The sequence below is a fragment of the Hippocampus comes genome, unplaced genomic scaffold (assembly GCF_001891065.2).
Source record: "Hippocampus comes isolate QL1 unplaced genomic scaffold, H_comes_QL1_v1.1 scaffold9, whole genome shotgun sequence".
NCBI lineage: Eukaryota > Metazoa > Chordata > Actinopteri > Syngnathiformes > Syngnathidae > Hippocampus > Hippocampus comes.
The window spans coordinates 1050326-1068942 of NW_017805275.1; the positions used below are offsets into that span (position 1 = coordinate 1050326).

The following is an 18617-nucleotide window of genomic DNA, read 5'->3' on the forward strand; positions in this document are numbered from 1 at the left end:
ATATATAGGAACATACTAAGCCCCTTTTCACCTTTTGCGATTCACACACATTTTTTTGGTGCATTTTTTTTCTGCGGCAATGATCTGCTGTTTGCCGAAATTATCAGGCCTTTAGATGTCACAAGATGGCACCAAAGCTATGACTAATACGAAAGTAGAAACTGATTAGCTGATGAATTGATTGACAAGAATCCTGTCGTTTGTGTGCAACAGGTCAATGTCTGAAAGCAACAGAGCGCAAACAGAGCACGCTAACTGACTTCAGCCTGAAGAGACGCTGTTGACGGAAATGCTATATGTTACACACATATGGCCCACAGCATAGTCAAAATGGACACAAAATAACAGCGGTTGATTAAAAGATTATATCAGCAAAAAAACTGTTTGGAGCAGTTCTGGTGCTGCTTTTTTTGTGATTTCAGGACCTGGACGACTTGCTGTGATTAATGGAGCAAGAAATTCTGCTGTGTCACAGAACATTCTATGGATGAATGTCCGGCTATCAGTTCGTGCTGCAAGCAAGTCCATCTCTGAATAGCTCAAAAAAGGAGACGCCGTGTCAAAGTCTTGATTTAAATCCATTCCCATTGCTCGAGAGCTTGAGAATGACTTAGTTGCACACGATTCTGCAAAGAGACTCACCACTAATTGTCAAAAATGCTTGAGTTCAAACGGTTATAGGTTCAAAGGGCAATTCCTTTTTCAGTACCAAACGGGTTAGAATTTTTCCCCCCTCAAAAATAAAATCATAGAAACCGCAGCTTATTTACAATTGAGTTTTTACAATTGGTTTGATGTTTCTAAACAATTCCATGGGGAAAAAAATCTTACCTTAAGACAAATACTTGTTCAAGGCACTCTATCTATTTTTGCCATCTGAAATTAAACAAAGTATTTTAGGAATCAACAAGGGTCCAAGTGGCCATGCTGAGTTTTAAAATCAGTAGTGTTCTTACTTTTACACAAAACAAAACTTCCCTGAGGGTGTGAAGAGCTCTGACAGGAAATACGAAACAAACCTGTCGGGCATCCTGAGTTCCTTCAAAGTTTTTGCACGTAAAAAAAAAATAAATCAATCAGGTTCTTGGCTCTGATAGAGGCCTGCAAGTTTGATGGAACTTGCAGCTTCAACGAGAAGAGCGAAGGGCGGCCTTGCGGAAAAGATGAAAAATGAAACAAAAAGCACAGGTGAGTGAGTGGAACGCTGGCCTACGGGATGAAAGGGAAAACACAAGCGGACATATGACAAATGGCCTTACACAGACATACACAGAGAAAGGGGGGCGGTGGGAGGTCATTTATCGACTGCCTGCTTGTAAAGTGCATCTGTGAGCTTGTTGCCATCAATAAATAGCAAGGATTGTTCTTTGGGAGAGCAGGGAAGAGGGATTCCCTGCTTCCCTGCTGCCACCAAATTCAGGGAAAGCGTCATTTCACAAGAGCCAATGCCAAGCGATTAAAAATAAATCCTTGGCCTGGGTCGAGAGAGGAGAGCCAAGAAAGACACAATGATGGAGAGCGGCTTTCAAGTGAAGGGGCGTTGTGTTATCAGGTAGCCCGAGACTGAAAGAGACCTGGATTTGTCTGCCCTCATTAGAGAAACAAGTTTGTTCAGCCAGCAACACAGAGAGGACACTTCAGGAGTGTGGAGAGGAAGCGACAGGCTTGGAAACGGCTCACTTCAGTCGGGGGATCAAACTTGATGGATTTAACTCGCGAGATTGGAAGCTCCAAAGGGAAACAACTCACAAAAGTGCTACGGTGTGGAGTTCATTCAGCTGATTGTGATTCGTTGACCCTGAGAACAGCCATAACCCAGTTTAAGAGGGTGTCAAGGTGGGAGGAACTGTCAGCGGTTCCAAAGACCAGTCAGAGTTCGCACAAAAGCCTCAGGCTTCTGCTTGCGAGAAAGAAAAGTCAGCAAAAGGCTACTACAACATCTGAACTTTATTTGGGGTTAACGTAAGGAACTTTAAATGGGGGCAGTTTTGTGCTGACTCAATGGATGGTTGGTTGAATTGGATCAGATTTAAACCTCCCAGTTAAAGAGGCCGTGCACACTTGTGCAACCACATTTTCGCTTTCGTTTACTGCATCTCTCAAGAAGATAAAATGAATAAATATTTTGAGTTGTACGGGGTTACTGGTCACAGTAGAATTAGAATCTTTGTAAAAAAATGCCGGAAAATGTGAAACGATTCATCTTGGTCTCTTTTTTAATATATTTTGCAAGTGAATTAAATTGTCAAATTATGAGACTAAAAAGTAATCGCAAGGCTAAAAATTGTTTGGAACTCCATGCGAATGAAGCCACTATCTTCACAAGGATTTTTGTGTTTCTTTGATAAAAGTGCATTATTTGAGGAAAAAAGTGCAGTACAAAGCCAAGAAAATATTAACGTGATTTAAGTTGGATTTATTCGATAAAAAGTAGCATGGGGGTGGGGGGTGGGAGGGGAGAGTATTTCTTTTCCATTTTAGGAGGAATTTTCTAATCATATGAGAATTCATTTGCATTTTATCTTGGAAAAAATGACTTGCTTAAAGTAAGGCAGAATCTATTTGGAATATAGATAGCGTAATGAAGTTCTGATTTATTCAAGAAAAAGTAGCATTTTCCAAGTTCAACTTATTTATTTTATTTTATTTTTTTAATGAGGAAATCATTTTTTTAAGATTGTGGATTTCATGAGGATTCTTTTTTGCTTTTTTGAATGCTCCAAGGTAGGACTGGCCGTTAATTCAAGATCAATAAGTATCGTGATAGACACGTGATCAATGACAATACAAACGGTCGTTAATAAACTTTTAAACTACTTTTTATTTCTTTATTGTCCCTGTAAATGTATTAAATTCTTTTGTTTGTAAATGCTTTTTTTTTAATGGTGAAGCACACTGAGTTTGTGGATGAAATGCGGTACATAAAAAAGCTGTCTTAAATAGCGGAGGCTTTGCAAGAAAAAAAAACGGTGGGCGGGGAGTAAAGTGGTAAATTTATGACAATAAATTTCTATTTTACATTAAAAAATCTGATCTGATAAAAGTTGTATTGTTCACACACCAGTAGCTTTTGAAGTAAAAAAAAACAAACTATCAATTAGTCACATGGCAATGAAGTCTATTTTCTCAGATGACATCAGACTACAGTGATCCCTTGCTATTTCGCGGTTCATTAATCACGGCTTCAGTGCATCACGGATTTTTTCAAACATACTCATTAAAAAAATTTAAAAAAAAAGTCCGCAAAAGGTCCGCGAGAAGCAGCGAAAGTCAGCAAGACAACAGCGAGTCACATAGAGCAGGGGTCCCCAACCGCCGGTCCGCGGACCGGTACCGGTCCGCCGGGCATTTGGTACCGGGCCGCACAGAAAGAACTTGCCTTAATTCCGTTTTATTTATTTCGGAATATGAAAGATGTTTTATTTTGAAGAACTACCGGATTCTCCGTTACATCCGTCTGTGTCACGCTTGACACACGTCAAGCCACGCTTCTCCATCACGTGACCGATTACTTCAAAACGCAGAAGCTCGCAAAATGAGTAAAGAAAAACTGCTGAAGATCGCAAATGACGGCGGCCTTAAAAGTACGTTCGAGACAACTGGATTAAAGTTATGGCTGAATATTCTGAGATCGCCACAGTAGCACTGTTGCTGTTTCCGACATGCTACCTGTGTGAGGCGGGGCTTGTCTGCGGCAACGGCGACGAAAACCAAATTATGAAGTAGACTGGACATAAACCACACACTTGAGGTGTCATTGTCTCCTATTACCCCGAGATGGGACCGTCTGGTTGCAGAAAATCAAGCTCGGGGCTGCGGTGAGTCGTCATTTTCATGCACTTTGAATTTGCGTTGTATCGTATTTTGAAGGTATTAAACATTGCCATAGCGATAGGAGTGTTGCGGCCAGATTAGACGCTCCTTGTGTTCATTATTATATTTCGAAAACGCCACAGTTTTCATGCAGCTCATACCATATTATTTTGTTGTATTATTTCCGCCACACCTTAAATGCCGGTCCCTGAAAATATTGTCTGACATAAACCGGTCCGTGGGGCAAAAAAGGTTGGGGACCCCTGACATAGAGCAGTACTACATGTACAGTATATGTTTACTGTATTTTGTTATTCATCAACTAACCTAACATATACATTTTTAAATCTATTAGTATACAGCATTAAGTCATGTTAATTACTTCAAAATTTACTTCTACATGCATGTATAGCATTAAATTTAGCCTTATAAATATTATGTACCTGTACCTATATGGGAGGGGGGGGGTTCGCTACTTCGCGGATTTTCGTTTATCGCGGGTGGTTTTGGTCCCCATTAACCCCGATAAACGAGGGATTACTTCACATTTATTCTTGTATGATGTTCAGAAGGTAATGTGACTGTAGAGTCTGGAAAGGTTTAAAAACAGTGAAAATTGATCGTGGAACTAATTAGTTCCATTAACATTATTTTCTTTGGGAAAGGAAAAAATGAGAACAACTCTGAAATCGACCAGTGTCCTGAAACTGATTGATTATGTTTGACTTTGGAGGTTCCACTGGTATTTGACATGACACAAAACTACGATTTAATACTGAACCTTTAATCTTGTCGCCCAACTGGCTGCACTCGTGCTCTGAGAAGTGCACGATGGGGGGAGGCGAGGGCGGCCGTAAGCGGTCTTCCTCCATCTTTCGCCGGTGCCGCTCTTCTCTGGCCATCATGCGCTGGCGACATTCCCACTCATAGAGGTCATCCCGGGCCTGGGCGAAGTCCACATGGAGGCGGCCCGTGTCTTTTTTGTCTGTACTGGAACCCAGACGGATGCGATAACCTTGAGAGACAAGAGACGAGACCAGCGCAACTCAAAATACGACACCATGGATCTTAAGGTCCGACAACTTGATGTGTTTAGCGCAGTGGCGCCAATGGCTGTCAGATATTCAAATGTTTACAAAAATGCACATTATGGTTTTCAGCAGATATCTGACAGTAAAACGACAGTGCTGAGCCAGGGTTTCAAAAAGCGAATCTGATTGATCGTGATATATGGATGGCGACGGAAGCCTCCTTTTTGACAGCTGTCGACTTTTTATAGCCCATTCACATGAGAGAGACTCACCATTTTCTCAATGACACCTTCATACTTGCACCTCAAATACATGAATTTTGGGGAACCGCTCCAGAAGAAGAAATAAGAAATATCAATCGGCTGAGTTGTAGGATGACACAGGAGACATGAAAGTGAGCATTAAGGAGACTTAGTCCATATTTTGCACGCCTTGCTCCTCACCCAATATGGCTCAGATCATCTTCCACAAATTGTATTTGGGACATTTGAGACTATTGATTCTTACCGTCAGCCAACATCTTCGTTGCTTGCTGGCTACCTTTGTTTCAGAAGTTGTACAGACTGGGCTAGATGGTCCACAGCAGATGTATAAAGGAGTGTAAAGGTACGTAAGTGTATGTGTGCGTGTTTATATAAGTGTGAGTGTGTGTATGTATGTATATATATATATATGAAGAGGTACCTAACTACTCATGAATATAGGGAAAAAAAACACTAAAATAATGATTTAAAATGTATTGCATGTGAAAATTACGATCTGTGTCCAAATGTCGGAAAAGGAACAGAGTGATTGATTGCAAATGTATTCAACCACTTTGACATGTGCAGTTCGTAAATTTAGTTCTTGGCGTACCGCCACTGGAACTTATACTGCACTTTGAGAATCTCTGCTCTATAGATGTCAATGTTAACATGAATGAATGAATGAATGAATGAGGACAAGGACAAGCACAAAACAAAATGGATGGATGGATGGTTGGATAACAATAAGTTTGGACAAATAAAGACGTCCCGTCAAATCAACGCCTTCCTTCTAATAGGCAACTGGTGCTCTCTGCTGTTGTCAAGGTCATTTGTTGCAAGAATAATCATTCATAAGAATTGCTTCGGATTGTGGGTCAACGTCGAACGCATTCAGCAAGGATGACACCCCTCATTTCTTGGCGTGACTGACTGCAGATCCTGAATACCAGCTGAGACATAAACAGCCTATTTGCCGCAATGCTGATTCACACCTGCCTCTGCACAGCAACGCTAGCCGAGGCTCATGGGTATTGTAGTATCCCACGCCATCTGTCTTCCCAAACTATTGACGTGTGAATCATTGAGCGTTGGCTCAAGGAAGTTGAAATGATTACAAATGCGTCACCCAAGGGACCGTCACTTTTTAGCACTTTAGCTTGCTTTAGATCGCAAAAAGAACATTCTGTCTGGTGTAATTACCGCAGATGGGGTGTCTGTATTTGTAAGAATTGTTGGTAAATTGTAGCAATATTACTTGTGGTATTCACAGGGGAATGCCCTCCAGCAAATAGCAAGGAAAGTGAGTAATTCATGTCTCTCAGATATGTTATAAATCAACTAGATTAATAGTTTAAAGCAAGCTGTAAATAAACCGTGTCAGTGTCATTTCAATTTCATACTTCAGCATTAGCCTGAAAAAGAAATGGCTTACAGATGATTTGATTAAAATGAATTTAAAATAAATAAATGAATAAACATTAAGTGACCTTTGAAAAATCCGCTCAGCATAACTAAAGCATACATAGCTGTTTTTTTGTTGTGTTCAGACGAAACTTGGCTCCTCCCTAACATCCAAAGACTATCTTAGAAGAAGAATCAAGATGGACCACTTAAACATGCTTCCATGATGCCAAATTCTATTTTTCCATTCTCCAGCGATGTGGCCACCAGGTGGCAGTATAATCCAGTCATGCAGACATCAATGAATAAGAGTTCCAGAGTTACATTAAATGACTGTAAACTAAAATAATCTTAGTTGTTTTTCGTGGATGATAAAGAATATATGGCTCAGAGTATTGTTATCATTTCTGTCTATGTGTTGCTGCACCATTTGTCTTCGAACATGTATTGCTCAAAAGATAACACCACAACACGATGCTTTTAGAAGACCTTGAATGGCCTTTTCTATTGTTGTTAGAGTCATGCTGAATGGACTGATCTAAAGTGAAACTACGTGGTTGTGTTAAATACACAACATGTAATTTGCTTTGCTTTATATTTAGTTTGACAGTCACCAACTGAGAGTGGCAATAAGCAGCACGAAGCCTCTTTGTGGGTGTGGTCATGTGACTGACTGAGGGGTTGTGTGTGTGTGTGTGTGTGTGTGTGTGTGTGTGTGAGAAGCAGAGCTTCAGTTCATGTATTAGCCAGTAGTTTGGACACACACAGTTGCTGCACATACACCACAGCCTGAACACTCTGAGATCTCCCGACATGAAATATTGAAGTGCTGCTATATTGCGCGGCAGACCTAACTTCAAGCCCCCGACCTCCAGCTCATTTCTTTTCCTGTTTGTGCAATCCCGTGCCATCAAAAGCTCCTGCCACCGCCACTGTCTCCAGTGATGAGAATTGAGTGAGTCTCACACACACTGGACACCGTTGCAGTGTTACGTTGGAGGGCATCCGGACAAAAATACACTTGGGATCTTTTTCACAACAATTGGTTCATAAAATGGATTTTTAAAGTCCATGAGTCATCCTGAGTAAAAATTGAACGTAAATGAATAGTTAATATGTGGAGGTGACATCATCACTAACATCATGTCATTGTTAAAAACAGCAGGGTACACCTTATATGCTCCCACTGTACACTCTGGATTTACTTGTGTACACCTTGTATATGCCCTTTGAATACCATTACACAATACATAGCTCTATTCCCCCCCCCCCCCGTCCCCGATTCAGTTCGAACAGGATTAGTGACCCCTCCATACACCCTCTGTACTGTACGTTCTGTTCACCACTGAATAAACCCTGCAAACACTTCTTGACACCAAGTACAGGATACTGTACACCCGCTATATTCCCTTTGTAAACCTCTGTTCACTTGCTAATAATTGACTGGTTACCCTCTGGAAAGCTTATCCACTGTACTCCTCCTATACACTCTCTGTTCATCTTCAATACGCCTCTCTGCACCCACTGTACAGACACACACTGTGTACCCAGTAGACTATAACTTTATACACCCCACATGTATAGTGTACCCGTCTCTTGTCTCTATACAACACCTTTAGTAATTTCTACTTAGTGACCAGTGCAAAATCAGCGTGACCAGTGATGCAAATCTGCAAAGAGTCGGGTTAAACCGGGTTTTGGCACCAAGTAGCACTTCATCGGCAAACCTCCAAATTACATTTGTCAATTAGCGGAGAAGATCAGCATGTAGTGGACACAGAGCCAAACACAAACAGCATCCATGTGTGACTTTGTGGAGGTCTATATTGTATATACCTTAAGTAGTGCACCCCATTTTGGCTCAAGACATGACCAACCAGAGTGATTAATGATCAATCAATTCATTAGGGACACATTGTTCCTGATATAAGTAATAATGCGAATTGATGCAAGTGCTGGCATCAGTACCAATACAGCACAGTGAAATGGATAGATGCATTACACATCTGTCAACTAAAATAGTGCATTAGTGGCAATGTTCATGTGTCAAGAAAAATAGTTATATCAGTTCGGAGGAAATGATGATGTTCGCACTTGAAGGCATCATTATGGATTTTCAAAAGGTCGGGACATGCAAACCTTTCTATCAATCGATGGTGGAAAAAATAGCCGCCAGGAATAGTGGCAAGGTTGAGAAATGTTCCTTACCGGACAAGAAGAGGGCCTTGTCCACTGTGAACTCCTCGGCGAATCGAATATGGCAGAAGTTCTTCTTGCTTTTACGAATGGCCGTGATATCGCCGCACTGTCCGAACACCTCCATGATGAGCTGTTCGTTGGCGTTCTCAGGCAGGCCGCCGACAAACACCGTCTTACAACCTGGAGGGCGCTCTCGAGTTGCTGGAGGTGGGAGATCTGTTGGTTGAAAAAGAATGGATGGACTGAAAACCAGAGATGGGGATAGTAAACAAACGTGTTTTTTTTTTTTTTTATCCATTCACTGGCGTGCCAACCAATGAATCATTTATTGCTAGCAAGAACATTGTGTGAAGATTAAATTGTTGAGGGACAACGTTTTGGATGGCAATAAAATCCAAGTCACAACAGTATTTTACTATTAAGAGCAGAGAAGGGAGCAGTAGCGGCAATTGAAAAATACTAAATAATTTAATACCCGCTTGAAACACCAACATCTGAATAATGCCTGTTCTATCGGGCTCAATATAAAAAGACGTCTAAGCACTGCAATACATCAAACTGAAGAGGAGATGGGGGGTGGGGGTTGATAACCGACATTGTTATCCTGAAGAATAGCAAACATCCATTAAGATGTTAAGGAAAATTTCCTAAGAGGGAACGACACAGTAGACAGCAAAAAACGGTCTAAATAATCCACTTCTCACGGGACGCCTGAAGGAACACGTCATCAAAAGCTGAACACATGAATAGGGATGACTTGAGAGCAATGGCTTCTTGATTGTATTTGTAAGATTAATGCAACTAGTTTAGCATCCCATGCATGAAAATGAACCAAGGTTCAGGCCCCTCTGCTTGGCTGCAATCACTTATAAAAAGTCGACGAGTGTTGATTGATCTCATCTCCAATAGATCCGCCACGGTTGATATGATTGGAGGAGTCGACGAAGGGAGAATCAGATGATCCAAGGCATGCCAAGGATGCTTATCGTGCTGTTGGAGAAGCTCTGCGGGCTTCCAGACAATCTGACTTGGATACTTAAAAGAAGAACAGCAACCTTTGGGTCACAGTCGGGACGGGCCTTCATTTGCATCATTTTGGACGAAGACAAAAGGCATTTAAAAGACTTTAAATGTGCGACGTCTGTAATTTAAAGGCACCAACCCGATGGGCGGGACATGAAGGTGCTCTGCCAGTTGGTGTGATCTTAGCACACCTTTGAGGAGCTGTAGCTTCAAATACTGAGAGGGTGAAGCTCACCCACTTGCTAGGTTCTAATGTATAGACATCAAGATACACACTGAGTCAATTTCCTGGAAGCTTGTGGACCAAATAAGTGTGAGATTGAGGATCAAAGCAAATAATTTGTCATCAATTAAAACATTAGGGTTCTGAAAAACCATCAAATATGTAAAATAATTTGGATTTTCGAGAGGGTTTTGAAAGAGTAGAACAGCATAGACAGCAGCTACTTTATTGAACTTACCGTATTTTCTGGACTATAAGTGTAGTTTTTTTCATTGTTTGGCCGGTAGTGCGATTTATACTCTGGAGCGACTTGTGAGTAAAATCATTAACACATTATTATATCATTTCACATGTTATTTTCAGATTAAACCGCAAGAGAGCGCTCTAGGCCTGTGTTGAAAAGTCAATAATGAGTCTGATATAAGTGACCTAAAAGAGGGAAGCGGCGCATCTTCTATAATAATAATAATAATAATACATTTTATTTATAAGCGCCTTTCAAGACACCCAAGGACACTTTACAATAACAAAAAACACAGAACAATGCGGGTTGAGCAGCGGCAGCCAAAACGCGCCAGCGTTCACTCAACCCGGAAGTCAGAAAGAAACCACAAGGGAGAGAGAGGGGGAGAAAAAAAAACCACGCTCGAACTATCCTCATTTTGAGGATAATTTGAGTTAGGCAAAAAACTCCTGCACAAGCATATGACAATTACAACAGGTCACAAGACATAAACAATGAAGACGGTGATACAAGGGAGTGTATGAGGGAGGGGGTGATGGTGGGGGACTAGCTTCCGTGAATACTTTCATCAGGGGAAGGTCGAGATAGCAGATGTTGCTTTTGGTAGCATGCTGCCCAACAATTTCAGACAGTCTTGAGTGTGTGGCTTTTTTTTTCTTTAATTAATAAAGCTGCTCCCGTCGGTTGAATTTTGCGATAGAACAGGAAACTGCTAGCACCAAACAGCAGCATACCTGTTATCAGAAGGCCGATAATGTAGATGTCATCCACATCCTCAACGGACAGTGTTGACAGGCACACCATTCTCCGCTTCCTCCAAGGAGGGTGTACACAGCAGCAAGTCCCCGAGGGGCAAGTAGGCTTCCCACTGCCTGCTCTTCTCATCGAGAAAATTTTGTCGATGGCATCGAGAGACCAGCCAACCAATTCCATGATTGTTTTTAGGATGAAAGTACGACAGGAGGCTAGGAAAAGTCAGACAAAGACAGCACATGGACAGAGTGGCGAGCAGGGAAGGGTGGGGGGGGGGTGGGGGGACAGGAGCAGAAAGCAAAAGCGTCCGCCTTCGTCGAGAGCCAAGCAAGAAGTGATATACGGAGTTGGCAGAGTTGTTTAAAACTGACACTGAGGATGAAGATTTCATTGGATTTAGTGATTTGGAGTGACACTGATGGTTTGGTAAACTTGTTAGCATTTCTTTATGCTGTAGTTATCTGAATAACTCATGAATATGTCACGTGAAGATATCAGGCATGTTTTCAGTTCGTTGTTTGTGCGTCATGTAACGTTAGCATATCGCACACTTTTTCAGCCTGTTTTATTTTTATTTTAAATTGCCTTTCAAGGTGACACGTATGTTCTTGGTGTTGGATTTTATCAAATACATTTCCCCCCAAAATACGACTTATACTCAACTGTGACTTTGCATTTTATGGCTTGTGCGACCTATACTCCGGATATTTATAATCCGGAAAATACGGGAATATTTATTGGATTTTAAACCACAACTGGTCGACACTGTAGGCTGGAATTCAAGTATTTTTGTCATTAGTTAAAGTTTCAACAGTCAGTGCTTTTAACTTGATGTAGCATAAAATGATGCGAAAACTTTTAACACAGCTTCCAGACAACTGGTACATACAGTACTTTCACTGCAAGAAAGTGTTTTAAACCCTGCGTACTGTAAAACCAATAAATCAAGCTGGCATGTGTCGCTGAGGACGGGCTTCATGAGTTTGGAGTTATTCACAAGCTGTGGTTCTTGTTGATAAAACCAAATAGAAGCACTAGACACAAAGATACACAAAGTGAGTCTAGCCGCTAATTAATTACCTTGTGTTACTGTACATATCATTCCTATTTTTCAGTGAATCAATGAAAATAACAAGGTAGATGGTTTACAATTTTTGGTATTGATTGCACTTTATTAAGCATCTATATATTTTGAGTACAGCTATATAGTTTGCCAATCAACTTTCTAATGGCCCACTAAATACTCTTAGGAGTTATTGTATTGTCTTGTGGATATATTTGGAAAAGTAGGTTGCCTTTAAGGCTTCGCTTTTGTTTTGTTAAGTGGTCCTTTTTCTGACATTTTAGAGAAATGCATCCAAAGCATATGCTCAGCCCTTAAGGGCACGGATACAACAAACCAGCTGTTGAATCTGTCTGTGAAAAAGATAAATGGTGGAGCCTGGCTCGCTCAAAGCATGCTGGTGTCTCCCATTTCAATAAATTTGCGATCACTGACTTGGTGTGGAACCGTTCATGAGCCAGATGCGAGAATGCTGCCGCCCTGGGAGGAGAACGGCCATCAATCAGGGTGTAACGCGCTTGTCAGCTGATGTCAGCTGGGATCGGCTCGGGTTAACCGCAACACTAATGTGGTGAAGAAAATGGATGGACGGAAATGTCGCAGGCCACTTTCTCCACTGTATGGTACCTACTCAGCTTGGTACATCTTTACTCATTATTTCTTTTCCACTGTCAAAGGCAGGTGCACCAGGCTTTTTCACTTGGAGTTTGAGCTGTCAAAACCACGTTTTATAACAAATGTTGCGCTGGACTGCGACAATCGCCAAAACGCTTGTAGCCCGCTACTGATCCGGACAAACAGTCAAACGCCAAATGGAAATACGCGCAAGGACCACCGAGGGGATGCAAACACTGAACGCAACTCAACGGTAAATTGAGTCAGAGCTCCTGATGTCACTCACGAGGCCACACACTTGAAAGGCACATGCCAACACACAAACACAAAATATCTGTTGACATTAGTCCATCGATGGCATTTTGCAATGTTTGTTAGCATGAAACTAAGCAGATGGCCCTAGGGCACAGCTTTGTGGTGATTTTAAATTGACAACGAGCTTCAAGCTGTCAAAAGATTTACTCATAGTCTCGTCACATCTGACCAAAGATATTACCGAACGCATCGCAGTAGACCAATGAATCTGTTCCGAATCTGCCCTAACACTGAATATTCGTTAGCTATATGCGGTTGGAGTTTGCATGCAGGCTACCTGAAACGCGGGAGTCGATTTGTGTAGCGTACGCAGCTATGTGGGAACAAATACAGAGGATACAGTGAAGCGGTAAAAGGTAAAGTGTTTAATGAGCACAGGAGTGAGTGCCGTGAATACAGCCGCCTCTGCAGTGCAACCCCTCATCTCTTCTGTTGTTTGCTTGGCGACGGTCTCTCACCATCGCTGAGAGGCACTAATGCTAACGGCTAGCCACGGAAGACAGCATGGATGGCCACAGGGCGACTTCCCCTGCGTCTCCCAAACACATAACAAATGGTTTTCCAAAAGCTGCACCGCCACGGACTTTTGCGGACCGCTACCTGATGAACCTCGTCGTCAAAATTGACCCCGTGTGACAACAAGTGTAACTGAGAGGTTCTGGGATGTGCTGGCTTAAACAGGGGCACACGTCTGGCACTGCAGGATTTTAGTCCAGAGCGGCGTAGCGGGTGACTTGACGGTGGCCTTTGTTAGTTTTGGTCGCAGCTCTCTGCAGGCCATTGACTCGTGTGGTTCTGGGATTTTTGCTCATTTTGATCGCATGGGGTGTGATCTTGGGAGCCCCAGATCAATTGGTGGTCTTTTACCGTATATCTTCCATTTTCTAATCATTGCTCCCACACCAAGCTGCTTACCTATTGCAGATTCAGTCTTCCCAACCTGGTGCAGGTCCAAAATTTTGTTTCTGGTGTCCTTCGACAGCTCTCTGGTTTTGGCCACAGTGGAGTTTAGAATAGGACTGTTTGAGGTTGTGGACAGGCATTTTTTTTAATATAAGTTCAAACAGATGCCATTAACACTGGTAACAGCCTTTCTTCTTTGTAGGTGACCAAATACTTATTTTCCACCTTAAATTCTTTAAAGTCAGACAATGAGATTTTCTGGAATTTTTTTACCCCTTATTTTATCTCTTTTTGTTTACGTATAACAATGACAAAAATTACAGGCCTCTCTCAGCCTTTTCATTGAGAGAACTTGCACAGCTGGTGGCTGACTAAGTACTTTTTTGCCCCTCTATAATCTACTGATGCACTTTTATACTGCACAAATCAGGCCAATATGGAGGAGCTGAAGAGGTCTGCATGTGTTGAGCTCGACGGGGCAAAGGTGAGATGGACAGTGAGATGTCAAGCGAAAGGAGGTAATGCACACTGATGGTGAAGTTATTCACAGTGAGGAGAAGGAGGAGGGAAACGAATCCCCGAAGGGAGTCGGTGAGGGAGGGCCATGGGGTGCAGGTTTTAACGCTCAGCTAAAGGTCAGTCAGAGGGGACGCTGTGTGAGGTGTTAAGACAAAGGGGGGCCTCTGGTGGAAGTCATACACAATACTGTTACATGGACACGAAACACCTGAAAACCGTGGCAGCTTGGGCAAACAGACCCATCTTTCAAAAGGAGATCAAAACACAGTGGAAAATTCTTCATATTACGATTAAGGGACCGACCGCTATTGCAGTCAAAGCAAACTGCTGAGCTTATTTTATGCTCACCTTTTATTTCCCTCAGTTCATTTTGTGCTCACATACAATTCTCTTGACGACATACATAGGATATAATTACACGGCGCCTTCATCGGTGTTGCTGTTAATTATTGGAGCCTCAAATCTAACATTTACAGCGCGGCTGTCAAACTCCTTTGCATCGAGGGCCTTCTCTGAGTTTCGGGAGCGCAACAGTAACTCTGCAACCACACCGATGTAAAAACGTTCTTAAATTATGCTTTATTACTGTGTCTACTGTAGTGAAGGGTAAGTCCATTGCCGAGAAATATAGTGACGCGTCCACAAAATAGAACTGCAATGTTCCATATCATATGAGCAATCCTCTTTTAACGACTTTTTTGACGACCGATCGTACACCGCTGCGAAAACGAGTCCGTTGTGCGCCATTTGTAATCTCAAACCCTCGTATGACAGGAACGACCAGATGCCACCAGAGTTCAAATAATCATCCATTTTGTTGAGCATCATTTGCAGTTGGTTTAAGTGTTGTCATCCGTGTTTTCCCTGAACGTCTCTTCACACGGCTGATGTTTCAGGCTTGTAAATGGGTAAGAGCATTGTACTACCAGAGTGTGAATGCAGACGTGTATCAGCGCCAAAACTGATGCTGGTATCGGTGCATCCATAATTATTTCTTTGGATATTGTGGTTGTAACTGTGAAAGACAGTCGTTGCAACCAACATGCAGTGGGATATGTCACTTTCAGCAAAATTATCTGCCAACAGTATGGAAAGTGGAAACATCCCGGCAGTGAAAGGACAAGCATATTTTTCCTTGATTTAAGATGTTTAATCTCAGTTGGATTTTAGCTTTTGCGATTCAAGCCATTTCCCCAAAATCTAAAATAAAATCAGAACATTTGGCATTGGGCAAATGGTGTCATTCTATCCCATACAAATATTTGACAGGTACTATACCGCAGGTCAACATGATATCACCGACCCATTGCCAAGTCTTAAATGTCACATTCCCCAGACAGCCTCTCAGAATTCCCACTTTTTAATCTTCGGTAGGACGTTCAATCCATCCAGGATTTCCAAGAGGAATCCAGGCCACATTCCGACAGATACATCCCGACCGGCTCGTTTAAATGTTAAAGAGCTGCCACTGGCTCGCAGGATGTCCCCAGATGAACTCAGACTCTGGTGCGACCCTCAATCATGAGCTCTGAGAGTGCAGCGATGAGAAAACGGGAATGGCTTACAACAAAAGGTCTGAGGATCCAATTTAACCCCCGGACGCTGCGGCATGCATATAAAAGCACAGATCTACGCAACTCCAACAATCTAGCCACGAACCGTATACAACAAGACTGTAACAGTTTATCATCATCTATATACTGCTCCTGCTGATTTGTGTTGGGTGTTTGCATTTTCAGGAGGAGACTGATTTGCACATAGGACTCATTGATATTCAAGAGGAAAGGAAAAGCTGCGGTCCCACCTTGACACAAATGCTTGTAACAAGAAAAGGGGGTTCTGCGCAGTTTGCCAAGGTGACCCCGGATCAACTAACTTTAACGCTTTGTGATATTTGCGGACCACCCTGGTAGCCTCTCAGGTTCGGATCGATTTCTGGAGCTGCTTGTAGCAAAGGAGGGAAAGATGGTTTTGACTTAACCAAAACGAATGGTTCCATTTTAAAATGTACCGTCTTTGAATCGTATCACATCCCATGTTTCAAGCTATGTATCGAATCCGTCTTTATTCAAAAGGCGCAACCCCTGCTATTCTATTTCATATATTATTGAGAGCATGCGGAGAAATGTCTTGCTGCTAGACAACAAGCACACCAGCTGATATTTTTGAAAAAGAATGTGTCAGCCTTTGGCAAAAGCTTTCAGTTGTGCATACAGTTTTTCTTTATACGGAACAATCACAGCGGCAGGTATTTAATGTGAAAACAGACATGTTTCATACTTGATGTCTATGTTTTGGAATCAGTAAAGCTGGGTTGGTTGTAAGATAAATTCCAATTAAACACAATTCTTGTTTATTTGCTGTTACCTTTAACGAGTATAGGTTTATTTACGGAATGGTGAGTGTCTCGAAATACCATGTCGCAATCGCATTTATCATATCGCATTGTAACATTCAAAAACAACAACAAAAAAAGCAATATTGTTCTCTTTTATTGGAAGGATGCACATTCCTACTGTACAGTGTTGCAAAACACACTGTGCAATATATTTTTTTACCACAGTATTGGTACAATAAAGAGTAAACGATGAGCCATACATCATTTGAAGTATGAAAACCATCCCTGCTGGTTTAAAAATCAAATTGAGAGCAGAAACTTGGCTTTCTTGTCGAAAACCAACCCTATCATCTGTTTCTACGGATGTCGGCTTCTTCGTCGGCTCGCCGGGAGATTAAGTGCTTTACGTGACATCTTGTGAGATGTGAGGCAAGGCGGGGGGGAGCAAGGTGGGAGGAAAAACAGAAAATAAGACCCAAAAAACAAAGGTCTGTAATAGGAGTCATAAATAAAACCACATATAGGTCAGAAATAGACTCGGGCTTGAGGCACAAGCAGATTTTGTGAGTTTTTAAACAGATCTGAGCATAATCGCTGTTGTAAAGAAGCGAAGCAAGACTTTCATAAGTCACTTTTTTTCCTCCCACCAAACTACAGCAACCTCCCAAAAGCAAGTTTGCCATTATGCTGCTATTTGTGTTGACTTAGCTAAACTCTCAAATGTGACACTATCAATAGCTTTTATCTCCTTGAAGACCACAATCAGAAGTCCCGATGAGAAAAATTTTCTTCTGAAAATGGAGCCAAGGTGCTAACCAGTGACAGCGCCGCCGTTGTGATTCGAAATAATTGGGGAGATAAATGGCGCTTCACACTTGTAGTCTGAATAAACAAATGTGACCTGAAAGTATCACAAGCTTGCTTTTGTGTGTGACTGTGAACCCTCATTATGGGCTGACTTGATGCCGAAAGAGCAGTAGCACACATTTGATCTCTTAGAATAACTGCTCAAGTTGGAACTCAACCCATTTTCTTTTTTTCCCGTGCATTTGATGACTAAATATTCTCTCACATCCACACAAAATGTTTTCTACTGGGGCTTCACAAAACTGCATTTGCATGAACTTAAAAAAAAAAGAAAAAAAAAGTTAAGCATGTGTCTTCAAACCAGGCAGTTTTTGTGGTAGACCACATCACTTGCTTGGTTTCCCCTTAAACATACGGTATTAAAAATTGTTGACATTGAATTTCTGGTTGTGAGTGTGTGTGTGTGTGTGTGTGTGTGTGTGTGTGTGTGTGTGTGTGTGTGTAATTTAAATGAATTTTAACGGGATAAAATTTTTTTCTCGCGAGATTAACGCGGCAGACTTCACAGCGGATGTTACGTTGCTCTATAAATAAACCAGAAACAAAACAACAAGCACGCTGCACATGTCCACGCACGTTTGTTTTGCCAGCCACGGCAGCGCAAGACACCGAAAACGGATACTTTAAGAGTTTATGAATGGAAAGTTTACTTTTAAAAAGTTGCCAGATTGTTCCACTGACAAGACCAAAGTTACCTGTATGTTTTGCAGTCGTAAACTGAGCTATCATCATAGCACGTCGAGTCTGAAATACCACTGAATGGCCAAGCACACAGCTAACATGAGTACTCTGCCCCCTCGTCTCAGACAGACAGCTATGGATAATTTCAAAGCGAAGAAAATGGATAACACGACGAAGAACAAATTTGCTGAAGCCATCACTAAATGTATGGCTACTGCATGCAAGCCTGTCAACATTGTCCACAGCTCGACTCAAGCTGAAACTGACGCGATTGTTACTTGTTTGGAACTATTTTATGTGGAAGGTTACAGTGTTCCGTGGCCATATAAATAAAGCGGGTGGAGCTTCTCTGTGTTCGTCTGACAGTGACGGTGCGCTGAGGCA

At 41.9% G+C, this 18617-nt stretch overlaps 1 protein-coding gene across 4 annotated transcripts in view; it reads right to left on the reverse strand.

Moving 5' to 3' along the window:
* The window catches only part of enox2 (ecto-NOX disulfide-thiol exchanger 2), a 193171-nt gene that overhangs the window by 28947 nt on the left and 145607 nt on the right, over window positions 1–18617 (reverse strand). For all 4 annotated transcript variants that reach the window (XM_019869956.1, XM_019869957.1, XM_019869959.1 and 1 more), the window contains 2 exons: window positions 8699–8905; window positions 4595–4828 (listed from right to left, as the gene is read on the reverse strand). In XM_019869956.1, coding sequence (XP_019725515.1) covers window positions 4595–4828; window positions 8699–8905 — 441 coding nt within the window. The remainder of the gene's footprint in view (window positions 1–4594; window positions 4829–8698; window positions 8906–18617) is intronic.